Source organism: the organism of the source record quoted next, unplaced genomic scaffold (genome assembly GCF_019419815.1).
Source record: "Pyrus x bretschneideri cultivar Hongxiangsu unplaced genomic scaffold, Pyrus_bretschneideri_v1 Contig1, whole genome shotgun sequence".
NCBI lineage: Eukaryota > Viridiplantae > Streptophyta > Magnoliopsida > Rosales > Rosaceae > Pyrus > Pyrus x bretschneideri.
Genome location: NW_025999390.1, coordinates 16,964,028 through 16,979,087, shown reverse-complemented (window position 1 = coordinate 16,979,087; position 15,060 = coordinate 16,964,028). Strand labels below are relative to the sequence as shown.

At 36.6% G+C, this 15,060-nt stretch overlaps 2 protein-coding genes and 1 pseudogene across 2 annotated transcripts; all 3 read left to right on the top strand.

Moving 5' to 3' along the window:
* Nucleotides 1-4,876: 4,876 nt before the first annotated feature.
* LOC103960814 (F-box protein At5g07610-like) lies at nucleotides 4,877-7,737 on the top strand. Its single transcript, XM_009373304.2, has 2 exons — nucleotides 4,877-5,044; nucleotides 6,249-7,737. The coding sequence occupies exon 2, from the start codon at nucleotides 6,292-6,294 to the stop codon at nucleotides 7,375-7,377; it is 1,086 nt and encodes a 361-aa protein (XP_009371579.2). The 5' UTR covers nucleotides 4,877-5,044; nucleotides 6,249-6,291; the 3' UTR covers nucleotides 7,378-7,737.
* Nucleotides 7,738-8,256: 519 nt separating this feature from the next.
* Nucleotides 8,257-11,305, top strand: LOC103960815. The gene is made up of 3 exons (XM_009373305.3): nucleotides 8,257-8,404; nucleotides 9,099-9,589; nucleotides 9,952-11,305. Exons 2-3 carry the CDS (start codon nucleotides 9,122-9,124, stop codon nucleotides 11,053-11,055), a joined length of 1,572 nt encoding a protein of 523 aa, XP_009371580.2. The 5' UTR covers nucleotides 8,257-8,404; nucleotides 9,099-9,121; the 3' UTR covers nucleotides 11,056-11,305.
* Nucleotides 11,306-13,271: 1,966 nt separating this feature from the next.
* On the top strand, nucleotides 13,272-14,832 carry LOC103960863 (annotated as a pseudogene).
* The last annotated feature ends 228 nt before the right edge of the window (nucleotides 14,833-15,060 follow it).

Sequence of the window (15,060 nt, the reverse complement as noted above, 5' to 3'; positions counted from 1 at the left end):
TCACTTACAATCTGACGGATGTGGTATACCCGTCTAAGTGATTATTTGATCAGTCAGAGATATGAATTATGCCTTTGCGTGTTAAACTATGAAGTCTTATTCCGAATTGCTAGAATTACAGTTTATGTCACTGACACAAATCTCACTAAGACTTTAGAAGAGTTTGAGAAAACTACCTCGCACCTAAAGATGGAATTTGAGATGAAGGATCTTACGAAAACTTGTTTATGCCTTGACCTGAAGTTCAAGCGTTGTTATGACGGTACCTTAGTCTACTAGTCGAACTAAACCCCGAATATGTTACCTTTGAGTATACATTTGATCGTCCATACGTTATATGCAAATGAGACCCTTGAAGAGGTTATGGAATCTGAAATTTCATATCTAAATTCGACTTTGCGCTTCATTGTACTTAGCTCATTGTATTAGACATGACATCTCCTTCGTTGTTAAGATGCAGCACTGCGCCTACACGTAACTACTGAATTGGTATTAAAGACATACCCTGAAGGTACTATGTGGGCAAATCCCAATGCATCTCCAATAAATCCAACCCCCTAATCCTCGAAATGATGATTGCCTTGTTTGTTATGCTGACGTTAGTTACTTATCAAACCCACATAAGGAAAAATCCCCAAATGGTTATGTCTTTACCGTTAGGGATATTGTAATATCTTGAAGGTCTATGATATGACCTTAGTTGCGAAATCTTCAAATTGTTCCAAGAATCACCTCACTTCACTACACCACAAGTGAGACATGGTTAGGAGTTCTTGTTAAGGATATTCAAAGTACTTGATGTTTTCATCCATCGTTGAGTCCCAACAACGATCCATGAAGACTATGCTGCATGTATCCACCTGACCAAGACATGATACATCAATTAAGTCAACGCCAAGACATATTGCATCTACATCTACATCAGCAAAGCATCAGGAGATTAAAGTCATGCAAGCTGATCCCAGACAACCTTGCCGACCTCTACATGACGTCACTGCCGAAGTCAACCTTCCAGAAGCTTGTCCGAGGAATTGGTATGCCTAACTATCATATGTAATGCTTGTAGTTCTCATTTGGAAATTAGTCAAACTCAAGGGGAGTATCCAGAATTATACTCACTTAATCTTAATGTACTCTTTTTACCTACAATTAGGAGCATTTTTCCCCACTGGGTTTTTGCAACCTAACTAGATTTTAACGAAGCACCCATCCTGGGCTGATCATACCTTTATGAGCTTTTGTACTTGCGTCCAAAAGACGTATAGTTTTGACTTAATGCAACTTCCCACTTTTCTCCATAGACTATGGGTTTTTCCCCACCTTAGGTTTTACCATAGCAAGATTTTGTGAGTTTTACCTTTTTATGCATTCTTCCGTTGATCTGAGACTCGCACTCGCTCATTGTGCTGACAACTTCATCAACTAAACTTACTTCATTGCTGAAGACCTGATACACCATTTACTTAAGTATTTACACACTCAAGGGGGAGTGTTGCAGTCCTATTAGATTAGGAATGTGATTGTGTAAATCCTAGTAGATCTAGAAATATCTCTTATATTCCTATTAGGAGTTGATTACCTATTAAGAGTTGTAATCCTAAAAGAGTAAGGAATTAACCTTCCATACTACTATAAATAAAGACATAATGAGGTGGAATAGAACACACCCACAATTACACATCTCTCTCTTCGCTCTCTATGCTGCACCTCCTATCTCTCTCTGGCCTCCATACTTGTTCAGTAAATTATGCCTATAACACAAGGGACTTTTTTTTTTCATACCAAAAATGTGGTTGTGCAGATTATATCATCTCCTATGCATATGGAGTAAAATAAGACTTTTAATTTTTAACTCTTATGCATAAGAGAAGGATTAAGGGGGATGTAATCAAATATGGATTTTAAAGGGTTTTAAAAGACTTCAGAATCTTGGTGTAGTCAATTAGAATTTTACAAGATTTTAAAAGAGTCTATTCAAATACAGGGGTAGTCGATTAAAGGATTTTGAAAGACTCTAGAATCCTTATGTAGTTAACTAGGATTTTAAAAGATTTTTGTAGAGTCCATGCAAATCTATAGGTATTCAAAAATTCATAGATTTTGAAGGATTTCATTCAATAAGAGATTTTATAGGATTTGAGAAGGAATGGTAAGAATAACAAAATCCTACCTCCAACCCTAGGATTTCTTTTCAACCCCTCACTTTCTTTTTCTCTCTCCCACACTACAACTCGAGCTTTCTTTCTCACTCTATTTTCTCCGAGAAACCATCTTTCCTTCCTTCCTTCTGGGTCTCAACCACCCACCCCATCCTTTCAATATACAATCAATATAGCATTGTATACGATCATATACAAAGATAGCAAAGTTGATCATCCCTTTGAAGATAGGACTTGAAGAAGGCGAGAGAAGGGGTGTGGATAATTGAAGGGTTTGAGTTGCACTTGCTGATGGACTCTTTCATTTTTCCTACCTTTGCAGCATCCATTCTTCTCTCCCGCATTTGTTGATGGACTCCTTCATTTTTTCTACCTTTGCATCATCCATTCCTCTCTCTCTCTTGAATAAAAGGACTCAGTTTTTCGAAAAAGCCAAAAGCCGAAAGCGCTTTCATGAATGAATAATTATGGTGGAAGGTTTCTGCCGTGGAGGACCATGGACATGGAGGATAGGGGTTACTTGGGAGAACCGGGCACATTTCTTCATTTACTTTTAGGTTTAATCTTATTTTTTATATAAAAATAAATTTTAAAATGGCAAGAGAGTCTCTCAAAATCCATTCAAATCCTTAATCAAAGTCCATAAGAATCCTTTCAAATCTTTAATCAAAATCCATAAGAATCCTTAAAAATCCTTTTGAAAGTTGTAAGGATTCTACAATCCTTTGAAATTTGTCACTTTAAAATGTCTTTTAAAATCCTATGAAATCCAAATTGACTACATCCCCTAAGTCAAATTTAAGGGCATGTTTGTTTCACATTCTTAAGTGGGACTTGACTGGCTAAGATTATTATTCCATATTTAGTATGCTTAAGGACTAACTTAAATAAGCATAGTCTAGACTCATGTGGACTCTTGACCTCGTTAGATTGTCCAAACTAGTCTCATGTTAAACCATGGGATTGCTAAGGATCTTTCCTCACTACGTTGCCTCCACATTTCCTTATCTCTCTCTGTCTCTCTTTACGTTCCCTCCTTCGCCTTTCCTCATCTCTCTTTGTCTCTCCATCCATCTCTACTTGATCAAAGCTCATAGGAAAATTAATCGATAAGCTTCTTTCTGAGGTCACCTCTGATGCTGCGAATCTCAAACTAGATGGGTTCTACAATCTCTTGATTTCTCTGCCTAATCAAGCTCGGCTCTTCTATGACGACCTTTATAGAGTCGTCAATCTCTATCTTCAAGTATCGTAACCTGAGCGCGAGAGGAGCACTAGCAATTTGAGTCTTTTTAGGGTTTTTCTTGGGTATTTTTATTTGTAATAATTAAAATTTTCTCTTTGTTATTGGGAAATCTTTGTAGCTTTGAATGGGGGGGGGGGGGGGGGTAAGCTTTTATTATTGGAAATTCGGCAATTCTACAAGTTGCAGAGAAGCACTAGCAATCATGAAGAAGAAAAGGGTTATGCTCTTTTTTTCACATATATTAATTTTGATATTTTTAATAGGAAAGAAATTAAATTCTAATAATAATTTATTGTTAGTCCAGCTTCTTGACACAGTTCCAAATGCATCATTAAGTTAATCCAGCTTAGTCTAATCTAAGCCAATCTAGGTTAGTCCCTAGACCTAGTACAATCTGAGATAATCCGGTGAAACAAAGAATCCAAAAAAAAAGTTTAAAGCCAAATTTACCCTCTTATTAAATGACATCTAAGGATCCAAAAAAAAAAAAAAAGGAAAACTAATGAAAATAACTTGAAAACTTCAAGTTTTAACAATAAGGACATAATACAAGATAAAGTGAATAGTACCAGGATTGACTTTTTAGTGTAAAATTGTGGTTTTTCGTTAAAGTGAACTGTACTGGGAGCTTTTTTTTAAAGTTCCCCAAAAAAAAGATTGAAAGGATTTTCTGTTCACCATCTCTCTACAACTCTCAATTCCTTCGAATAAGTATTTTCTTCATTTTCTATTTTGTCTAGTTTGGCCATATATAATCGTTGTTTAAAACATTTTACTAATAAAATAATTATTTAAAATTTGAAAAACGAAATGGGAGACCAGAAGAAGGAATTAGAGTTTGAGTAGTGGGATTGGGTTATCACAATTTTGGGAATGGGGTATGAGGATGAAATTTTTGGAATGCAGCATGAGGCTTGATCGTGGGATTTGAAAATGGGGGAAGGTGGTTGAGCTGGGGTCTAGAGAGAAGGAAGGACTAGATTATGAAATTCTAATCAGAATAAAAAGCGGAAAGGCCACGGAGCTAAGTGGAGGCTCAAATGGGCTTCTCACTCTAATATTTATTCTTATGAAAAATTGAAAAAAAAAACTTAAACATATATATTAAAGGTCATTTTAGGAATAATAGTGGGTTAGGAAATAGCATTTTAATTGTTTAAATTTTTGTAGTGTGTGAGATTATAATATGGGTAAAAAAAATAGGACAATAATCTAGCAGAACTCTTTGTAATTTTATATAGCAACAAAGTTATATATAACCTCAACTTTTCCAGTACATTAGAGACCGAATAAGTTAAATTTAAAGTCGTATCTCATTTTTAACTTTTTAGATTCATTAGAGATAATTAATTTAGCATCATATTTCCACTTTAACTTTTAACTTTTTCGATTTACTGGAGATAATTAAATTTTTTTCTTGAACTTAAAAAGGAAAATTCCTTTTGGGCCTCCAATTTTCATGGCCTCTAATTTTCGGAAACGCAATGTACTCATATTTTCCGAAGTAGAAAATGCATACAGTGACTGCTGAGTCCTACCTGAACACAAACTCGGAAACCCCCAGCAGAGTCCAAAAACACGACACCCCCTCTCTTCAGTAACTCAGTTCGACGATTTGATGAACCACGCAATCCGATTGGTACGATCCCTTTCTCACTCACTTTGAATTCCTTTAATCTTCTATGTAATCGGTTAATCAACGTTGTTAATCATGATTAACTCTCTGCAAACGTCTGCATGGATTTTGTATGCTTCGTGTTTGTAACGGAAATTATTTAGGGTTTTTGGTTTGATTTTCACTGCATGTCTCTTCATGGTGTACCGTAACTCTGGATGTTTTCGTTTCTGACTTTCTGTTATCGCCTGTTTGGTTGGCTAGAAAGATTTAGGCTAAAAGAATAAAAGATTTATTTTCAGATTCCATGTGTTCTCAATTATTCTTGTTATTTAAGTTCTAGAGTAAACGAAAAGGTGTGCAATCCTAAATTACGTAAAACAATATTTGATTCTGTGGTGAAGCTTATTCTGTTGGTGGTGTTCAAGGATACAAACTACCAGAGGTTAATTAAATTTAGTTCGTATTCCTTTTTTGATCAGTATTTTGTATTGGTTCTTTTGATATTTGTTCAATGTCTGGTTCAAATAATCAATTTATTTTGGTATATATTCAAGTAACCAATGAATTTAAAATAAGATAACATGTGTTACAGTATTATTCGGCATGTTATTGCGTAAGGTGTGGAAATTTGAGTGAAGCCACACAATGTGTCAATATTCCCTAGATCAAACCGCTTACCTTACTTGCCTCGGGTCCCTTTACTTAAGCAAAATGGAGGGTAACGTGCTGTTGTAAAGATATCTCATCCTTACTAGTCAAGATTCAAGTACTTTCAGTCAATAAAAGTAAATAGTTAGGAAATTAAAATACTTGGGTTAGGGCTCTATATCATTAGGGCAAGTTGATTGTGTTTTTTATTTTGATTAAAAGAATGTGCAGAATAGAATAGTGATTGAGGATTGTTTTTGGTATTAAGAGGGAACGGATCAATTTCGTCCGCTTTAGTATTCGGAAATTTTGTATGAACTTATGAGTACCGTGAAGCTTGAGTTTTATCTATGAAAATCGAATTTGTGTTTGGTTTCTTCCAATATGGATTTACCTTTGACTTAATTATGATGTTTAGAAGTATTAGGCAAAAGAGAAAGATCGTATAAATGCGTGACAAGAGAAATCAACGATGTAGCATTCAGCCCGTCTTTGTCTCAAACGGCTTTGCTTGTGTTTTTTAATGTCAGTTTACTGTGGTTAACCTCTAATCTTAACGGTTTTCTTACTTTTGAAGATTGATTGCAATTGAAGGAGAAGAAGATTTAGTTGAGAGTGCGATGGATCAAGAAAGGAGAACAAATAAGTTACTTGCAAACAAAAACAGCATTCTATACATGGACCTCAAGGACATCATTAGGAAGCATGCCCTTGAGTTTCTACCTGCTAAATCACTTCTCAGGTTCACTGGAGTTTGTAGGGACTGGAAGCTCGATATCAAAACTCCTTTCTTTGCCCACAAGCAGTCAAATAGTTTTCGTGGAATATCGGGATTCTTTTATCAATCCAATGCGGGCCCTCCTTCATTCATCTCTATCAATCCGAATGCATATGGTGTTCCAGACCCATCTCTGAAGTTCTTGCCCGAGCCAGTTGACATACGAGCTTCTTCGAATGGATTACTTTGCTGCCAGGGACGTGATGGCTATAAGGCCTACTACATTTGCAATCCTGTTACAAGGAAGTGGACAAAACTTCCCAAGCCAAACGCGGATCACGGACATGACCCTGCTATTGTTCTCATCTTTGAACCTTCTCTGCTCAATTTTGTGGCCGAGTACAAGCTCGTGTGTGCTTTTCCATCAGTTGATTTTGACAATGGATATGAATTCGAGATTTATTCCTCTAGGGAGGAGTCTTGGAGGGTTTCCGGTGAGATTTTTTTCGGCAAGAGCACTCTCTTGCCAAGATCCGGTGTTCATGTGAACGACATAGTTTATTGGCCGGCATTGAGTGGTCGGATTCTTGTTTTTGACCTGAAGATGGAGCGTGCGCAACAACTTAACAGAGGATATGGGACCCTTGGTATGATGGATGGAAAGCTTTGTTCTACGTATTCTCAACCTCCCACAGTAGTTGTACGAACGTTGTGTAACGCCTACACAAACACAATGGCGATGGGCAGCAATGTCAAGTCATGGGTAACGAAACATCAGATCAAACTGTCCGCTCCGATGTCATCTGGAACCGGTTATGGTCTAAAGTCTCGTAGTGTAGTGTTTGGCAATGGAAATGTGATCATGTTTCGGGGTGGCGGAAAAATGCATGTTTACGACATCAAGACTAAAGAAATTCAATGTGTTTGTGATGAACTTAATTCGAGTGGGAGGCTTGTTTCTCACGTGAACAGTCTTGTGGAGCTCTAGCTGGTGTGCAAGGCATGAAGAAGTTGGGTGGTTTTGTTTTGAACTAAATAGTAAATATGCTTTTCTTTTGGTCAATAATTCGTAAACTGCTTATTTCTAATTAGCTGTTTTTTTTTTTTTTTTTGAGCCAAAACATTTGCTTTTTATCCTTTTTTTTTAAAAATGATATTTTCGAGAATTTGGAATGTAATCTTCAAAATGTACTACACATTAACGTTCTATTTATTCGGTATATGTTATATAGTAAAACTTTCGTGAATCAAACACTAATTGACCTCACCACAACATTTCCTCCAGCTGAAGGCCAATCTTAGTCGTACATGTGTCACAGGAAGAGTCGGTGCAAATAATTGGCATCAGAGGGAACATTACACCACCTCAAAGTAGAATTCTCCCTCCTATTAAGGTCTGGTTTGGTACTAAGGTAATTCTGAAAAAAACTAATATAAAAAAAAGCTGGGAGCTATTTTTGTGTTTAGTAAACATTTAGCTTCAGCTTTTTTTTCACAGTTTTGGGTGAAAAAAAACCAAAAACAATAAGCTGCAAAACCCAACTTTGAAAAATTGGTTTTTTTTCACATCTGTTTTGACATAAAAGTTTACCAAACACTATAATACTGCTTTTTTTTTTCAAAAGCACTTTTACAAAAAAAGTTTACCAAATACTCTACTGCTTTATTTCACAGTTGCTTATTCTCACAACACAGCAAAAACAATTTTTTTTCAAAGTATAGCAATACCAAATCAGCCCTAAGTCTCTTCAGCTTTACTCTGTTTTTTCATTTTTCTCTATTTTTTATTTTTATAAAAATATTAAAAAAATATTAACGTGATTTAATTACGACCAAGAAAATAAAAAGAATCTTTGTCCCACGACCTCGTAAGCTGTGCTATGCTTTTAACTGCTCACAAGAGTCTCCCACTCTGTATAGACTTTTCAGTTTTTTGTCAAGCTCTGAGTCTCTCTCTACTTCGACGCAGCGTTTCGATCGCCGGTATGCTTCGCAGGCCTACGACGGCAGTCTCGGTAAGTTTATCGGTATATTTCATTCTTTACTTCTTCAACTTTTAGAATGAGAAACTTCTCTGTTTTTTATAGATTTTATATGGGTTTTCTGGAGAATATTGAATCTTTCAGGACGTGCATGAGTGGGGTCTTTCTGGGGTTTTTCCTATCATTTCTGATCGTTGATCTGCCTCTGTTTAATAGGTTTTGATTGATCGTTGATGGGTTCATTCGTATATGTTTGTTCTGGGTTTCTTGTTTAAATAGTAAGCTCTCTGTTTGTTTGTTCAATTTTATTGTTGTTATTTACCCTTTTTGATTTGTTTGGTTACTGAGAAACCCAGAGAAATTGAAGGAAAACTGGTATTTGAAGCCATTGTATTATGGATTTTGGATTTGATTTTTGAAAAAAAAAAGATTTATTCTTTGTTGGGTTTTGTTACTTTTTTCCATATTTCAAAACCCATGTTTAAATTTAGTTAATCAAGATATCAGAACACCTAATTGAAGTAATCAAACGAAGGCTTGGGGGGTTTTGTTGTGATCTGATAGTGTATATTTGGTTTGCTTTCTTTTGTGCCAAGCAACCATAATTGATTACCAGGGTTTAATCTAGCTGCTGTATTGTTTTCCTCTCGTTTGAAAGTTGTGATTTTTTATGTCTTGATGTTTGGGAAATTCAGTTATCTGCATTGAATGATTTTTCACTGTGCAGCTGTGAGCTTTGAGGATCCTATCATGGATAGCGATAAAGATGTTGGCAATGACTCTGACTCTTTTGTCATTGTGAGCAATGCCAATTCTGTGTGCAGTGATTCTGAAAGTGTCGTGGGTACTGATTCCGAAAATTATGTCATTGTGAGTCCTCAAAACAATGTAGCTACAGATTCCGGAGAAGATCTATTTGTTGGAAGCACACAACAGTCGAAGAATGTGGAAAAAGACGCGTATGTGTGTTCTGACTCTGACTCTGGTGAGAGCACTTATTCTGAAGAAGCGGATAATGCTAGTTATCTGAGTACCGATTCTGAAGTCTTTCTATTTGACGAAAGCGAACAGCAGTTGAAGAATGAGGATATGAGTACTGATTCTGTAGAAGAACTATCTGATGGATTCGGAAAACAGTTGAAGATTATGGATAATCAACATTACATGGATACTGTACTCCCTGGGAAACAGTTGAAGATGAGGCATTGTTCTTCTGAGGTATGCGATTGTTGACAGCTCAAAGGTTTGGTGTTGCTGTATTATTTATGGGATGTGTTTTCATTTATTTTATATTACTCTCATGCTGTTTTGATTAATTGATTTTGTATATGATATTACAATATCTATATATTTAATTTTTGCTGTCTGAAAGCTTGGATTCCAAACGCATTATTGGCTACTGCGTGTGTAACTAAATTAAGCAAGCTGTTATAAGATCCCTGTACACGACAATTTTATTTCCCCCTTTTTACGTTGTTTTGACGATGAATTGGAGGCGTTGGCATTGTTCATGTGATTAAATATTATCTTTAATTTTTTTTTTCTCTGACATGCATCCTAATGATTATCTTTATATGCAGTTTCACACATATCCATGCAAAAGAATCCGTCGTGCACATGATTGTTCTGAACTTCCCCGTGACGAAAGGCTTTATAATAAGAAAATGGACATCAGTGATGTTGCAATGGAGAATGTTCTTCCTTTCCTCCCTGCGAAAATGCTGTGCAGGTTGAGAACTGTTAGCAAACTGTGGGATAAGTGGATTTTTAGTCCTTTCTTCAGTCACAAGCAAACTTACTACTTCAGGGAAATCTCTGGGCTTTTTTGTCAAGCCCCCGGTGGAAACCCTTACTTCCTCTCACTTGATAATGATGCTTACGGCATTCCCAGATCTTACCTCAGCTTCTTGCCCGAACCAGTTACAGTAAAGGCCACTTGCAATGGTCTGGTTTGCTGCCAGAGCGAAGACAGAGAAGATACCTACTACATTTGCAACCCTGTGAACATGAGATTTAGAAAGCTTCCCAAGTCAGGTTTCTATCATGGGCCTGAGTCTTACGCGGCACTAGCCTTTGAGCCTTCTGTGCTTGACTTTGAAGTGTGTTTTCAACTTGTATGTGCCTTCTCTGTACCTGGTCATCCAGGTGTCCATTTTGATATGTACTCTTCAAGGTCAAGTGGTTGGGAACTCGCTGAGACAGTATGCTATGAACTGGAGACTACGGAGTTGGAAGGTTATACCCTCTATCTAAAGGGTGTACTCTTTTGGGAAACTTTAACTGGGGTCATTTTGGCTTTCGATGTGAAGGAGCAGCAATATGGTATTCTGCCACTCCCCTTCAGCACAGGACCACGCGGTGTTATTTCACAGATGAATGGAGAGCTGTGTTACATTTTGCCTCGTGTTGAATTCGGTCAGTTCTCCTTGGAGATTTACGGTAATATGGACATGAGCCTGAAGCAGAAAATTTATCTCGTCGGCCAGATTTTCACCTCTTTTGTGGACACAGTTAGGTTATTGGCTTGTGTGAATGATGATGTGATGCTAATTCTTGTCGGACAGAGGGTGATCGCGTATGGTGTGAAAGCCGGGGAGGAAAAAGTTTTGAAAATACTTGACTACGGCCTTGGTGCTGGTAATGAAAGGTATCTTCCATATGTGAACAGCCTTGTGCAGATCTAGTTCTCTCTGCCTTCCATTTTATTAGGTGGTTTATGTTTTGAACAAATTGGTTTGAAGTTTCTCTTGTCCATGGCTATGTAATTTGCCTTTGAGTTAGTACTCTAAAAGTACCTATTTCTCGTTGGCTTCTTGTAGACCTGGTGCCTTGATACATAAGTGCTTTTGTCAGATGGCGCTTTTGCTACCTCAAATGATAGTGTTTATAAATAATATGGTGCTTGATAATAAGCCCTGGTAATTTGGCAGTTCAGTTTTTGCTTCTCAAACAATCATTCTTTTTCTTTCTGTGTGCATAAAATGGCTTATATTCCAAGTGCTTTATGTGAAATTTCTTAAGAAATAAAAGCAGCGATGGAAACTCCCTACAAATTCGTAAGTAGCTAACCGGAAATTCTGTTTCTATTCTTATGTGGATTTTGTCACCGAAGGACAGAATATTTGAATTTGGGACATTTTCTGACATTGTTGTACAAGACATGCCACGTGACATAAATGCATTCCAGGAAGTCCTTTTCCAGCCTTAGATTAGCGTGTGGGCTCCAACCTAACACAAATAATTGGAATTACGTAAACATGGTGCTAAGAGCGGCTCACCCTATTCAGTGAAAATTAACACACCCAAAATTCAGAAATAATTAATCAACTCCACCCGGTGGCGGATGCACATTAGGATCAAGGTACAATTAGGAGTTCGAAAAATATACATGTGAAAATCTTCAGAATGTTTGATACAAGTGTGACAATATGCCTCTCGCAGGTTGCGTCGACAACACTTGACAAATTCTCTCAATAGGACTCATCAGATTGCTTCGGATTTTTCAATATCTTTTTACTTGTGTGCAACTTAGTTTGGCTGATGACAACAAATCCACCAAGTGTTCGACGAAATGCCTCAATAAGTAAATTAATTTATTTTTTTTGCACACTACACGCTCTATTTCTATCTATAAAACTTGGACTTTAACACTATGATCCTCTCAAAATTCGAATCTTAGATCTGCCACCTGACTCCACCTCCAAAAAGGCTTAAAAGAAAAAGAAAGTATAGCTCACCTTACGAAATTCCTAGTTTAATGGAAAAAATTGAGCCATGCAGTATGAGCTAATCGTTTAATCAATCATTAAAAAGGGTTCAAAATTAAAATATATTCCGATGTTGGTAAAAACTATTGAATGACGAAAAAAGGATTTTCACACTTCTTTTTAACCGTTAGCAATCTAAACATTATATTTTATTGTATTTTTGTTTCGGCGGTACACAAAACAAAGTGATATATGAAGTGTTGTTCGCACATTTCTTTTTAACTTCCACACAAGTTTGTAAATTTTTGTTCATTAATTATCTTCAATTTAGTCGATCGACGATTGAAAATTAAAATATGTGTATAAGAGGTAAAAATAAATGTGTGTGAGACGTAATGTTGAAATCATTTGTTAGTGGAGCACAAAGCACGTTTGTGCATTTCAATTTTGTTGATTTTGGAGTGGGAAGAACAAAAGCACAACAAGACAAAAACTGAACAATGGAATCCAACAATGAATTTTCCTTTTTCTTTTAATTTCTAGGAAAAACCGAAAACAAAAAGAGAGACGATAACCATCAGATAGATTCGGATGACGCAATTCTGATGACGTGGTTCTGATGACGCAGTGTTAATGAAGTACAATTTTAGTTAGCCAATCTGAGGCCAACACGTGTTCAAACACCATCGGGCTTTCTCTGTTTTACGAGGGTTTATTTGTTTTTTTTTTCTTTACTCTGTGTTGAATTGCTTTGAGAGGTGTATTCAACTAGAAACTTAAGAGATTTTAACGAATTTATAAATTTATAGATTTTTATAGAGTTTAATTGATTTATGAATATTTTATATAAAATTTTGATTAATTTCCTCGAAATCTCATGAGAAGATGTGAGATTTGTGGATAGTTAAAATGCAATACAAAATCTCTCTAATTCCTCAACTTTTTCAAATTCTTTAAAATCAATTTCTAATTAAATATACCTGAAATATTATAAACTTATTTAAAATCCTAATTAAATACAACCGGATTTATAAGAATTTTAATAAACTATCTTAAAATCTTGATTGCATATATATAATTACTTAAAATCTTGATTGAATACCATTAGATTCATTGAAAGAATTAAAATCCTTCAAAATCTCAATTGAATATATCCCCTTAGTTACTGAGAAAGTAAGGAAAATGCAAGAAAAATGGGTATGATTGTGACTTTTGAGGACAATGAGGGTTTTGTCATCATTGATGAATGCAATTTTGATTGTTCTGGAGAAGTTGAACTTTTTTATGAATGTGGACAAGAAGAGTTTATGCATGATCCATCTCCTGACCATGTGGTGAAAGTTGAGGTTGGCTGCGGCTACGATGCGGTTTGTCGCTAGTTGATTAATTGTTTTTATTTTTGGAACATTCATGTTTAATACATTACATTAATTTGGAGCCTATACATTTGCTTCATTTTTATGTGAATACAATTGTAAAACTTTGTTCTTGCAGTAGAGGGTTACCGGATTTCATTTTCCTCACTTTGTTGGTTTAATGATGAACAGGCTTTGCCATTGTTCAACTTTTATCTATTTAGGCATCTTTCTAATGCGTTATATCTAGATATCGCAACAAAAGGATTGCTCTAGTACATGAAGCTTGGGAATATCCTGGACACAAAAGGCTCAAGCATACTGTGGAGATCAAAGATGTTACGGAGCATGCTCTTCCATTCCTCCCTGCAAAAACACTCTCCCGGTTCAGAGCTGTTGGAAAATAGTGGGATGACCTGATTACCAGTCTTTTCTTAATGCACTGGTGCACAAGCAAGCTTACCATTTCCGCGACATCTCTGGTCTTTTTTGTCAACTTCCTGGCAAGCCTTTCTTTGTATCTCTTAACCGTGATTATGGCGTTCCCAGTCATTTCCTCAGCTTCTTGCCCGAACAAGTCGCTGTCAGAACCATTTGCAATGGTCTGCCTTGCTGCCAAAGTTGTGATGGAGAGAACACCTACTACATTTGCAACCCCGCTACCAAGGAACGGAGGGCGTTTCCCAAGTCGAACTTCTTTCACGGCCCTAAACCTTCCCTAGCTCTAGCCTTTGAGCCTTCTGTGCTTAATTTTGCATAACAATTCTAACTCGTTTACGCCTTCTCTCTAACTGACCATCCGTTTATCTGTTTTGAGATCTACCTATCCTCATGGAGACTTGTTGATGCAGAATGCTGTGAGCTGGATGCTCTGAAGTTGAATGGCGACGGGCTCTTTCTAAAGGGTGTAGCCTTTTGGGAAACTTCTGCTAGAGCGGCTTTAGCTTTTGGTTTGAATGACGAGCAGTATGGTATTCTGTCACTTTGTATTGACAGAGATGAATGGTGGGCTGTGTTACCTTCTGACTTGAGAAGAAGAGTATGCATACACCCTGGACATCTATGGTGACCAGGATATGAGTCTGAAGCATCTGATTGCTCTTGGTCTTGAGTTCTTCAACAATTTTAACAAGGAGTTGATGGCATTGTCTTGCGTGAACAATGACGTGGTGATATTCGATTTTGGAGGATACTGTATGCTTATATTCTGAAGACAAGGAAGGCTGAAATTCTAAGAAGTAGTGACTGGATTGATGATGATGGTTATGTAAGGTATCTTCCTTACATGAACAACCTTGTGCACATTCGTCCTTTATACATGAGCAGCATACTTTCTGTGGATCTTGGTGCCAAGCTATCTAGCTAAAGCTTCTTTCGACATCCTTAAAAAACAGGCGTGGTGTTGTGAATTAGTTGTTTTTTGTTCTCTGTTTTCCCACCTTCCACTCTTTCAGATTGGGTTTTTTATTTTAGGATTTGATGATTTTTTGCAAGTTCAACTTTGAACTTGTTTTCAAACTCGTTTAGAAGTTCTTAGTTGAAATTTGTTCAAGGTCATAATGTTTAGTTTCTTGAACCACAAGTTATAATGTTCAGTTTCTTGGACCACAAGTCATAATGTTTGTTC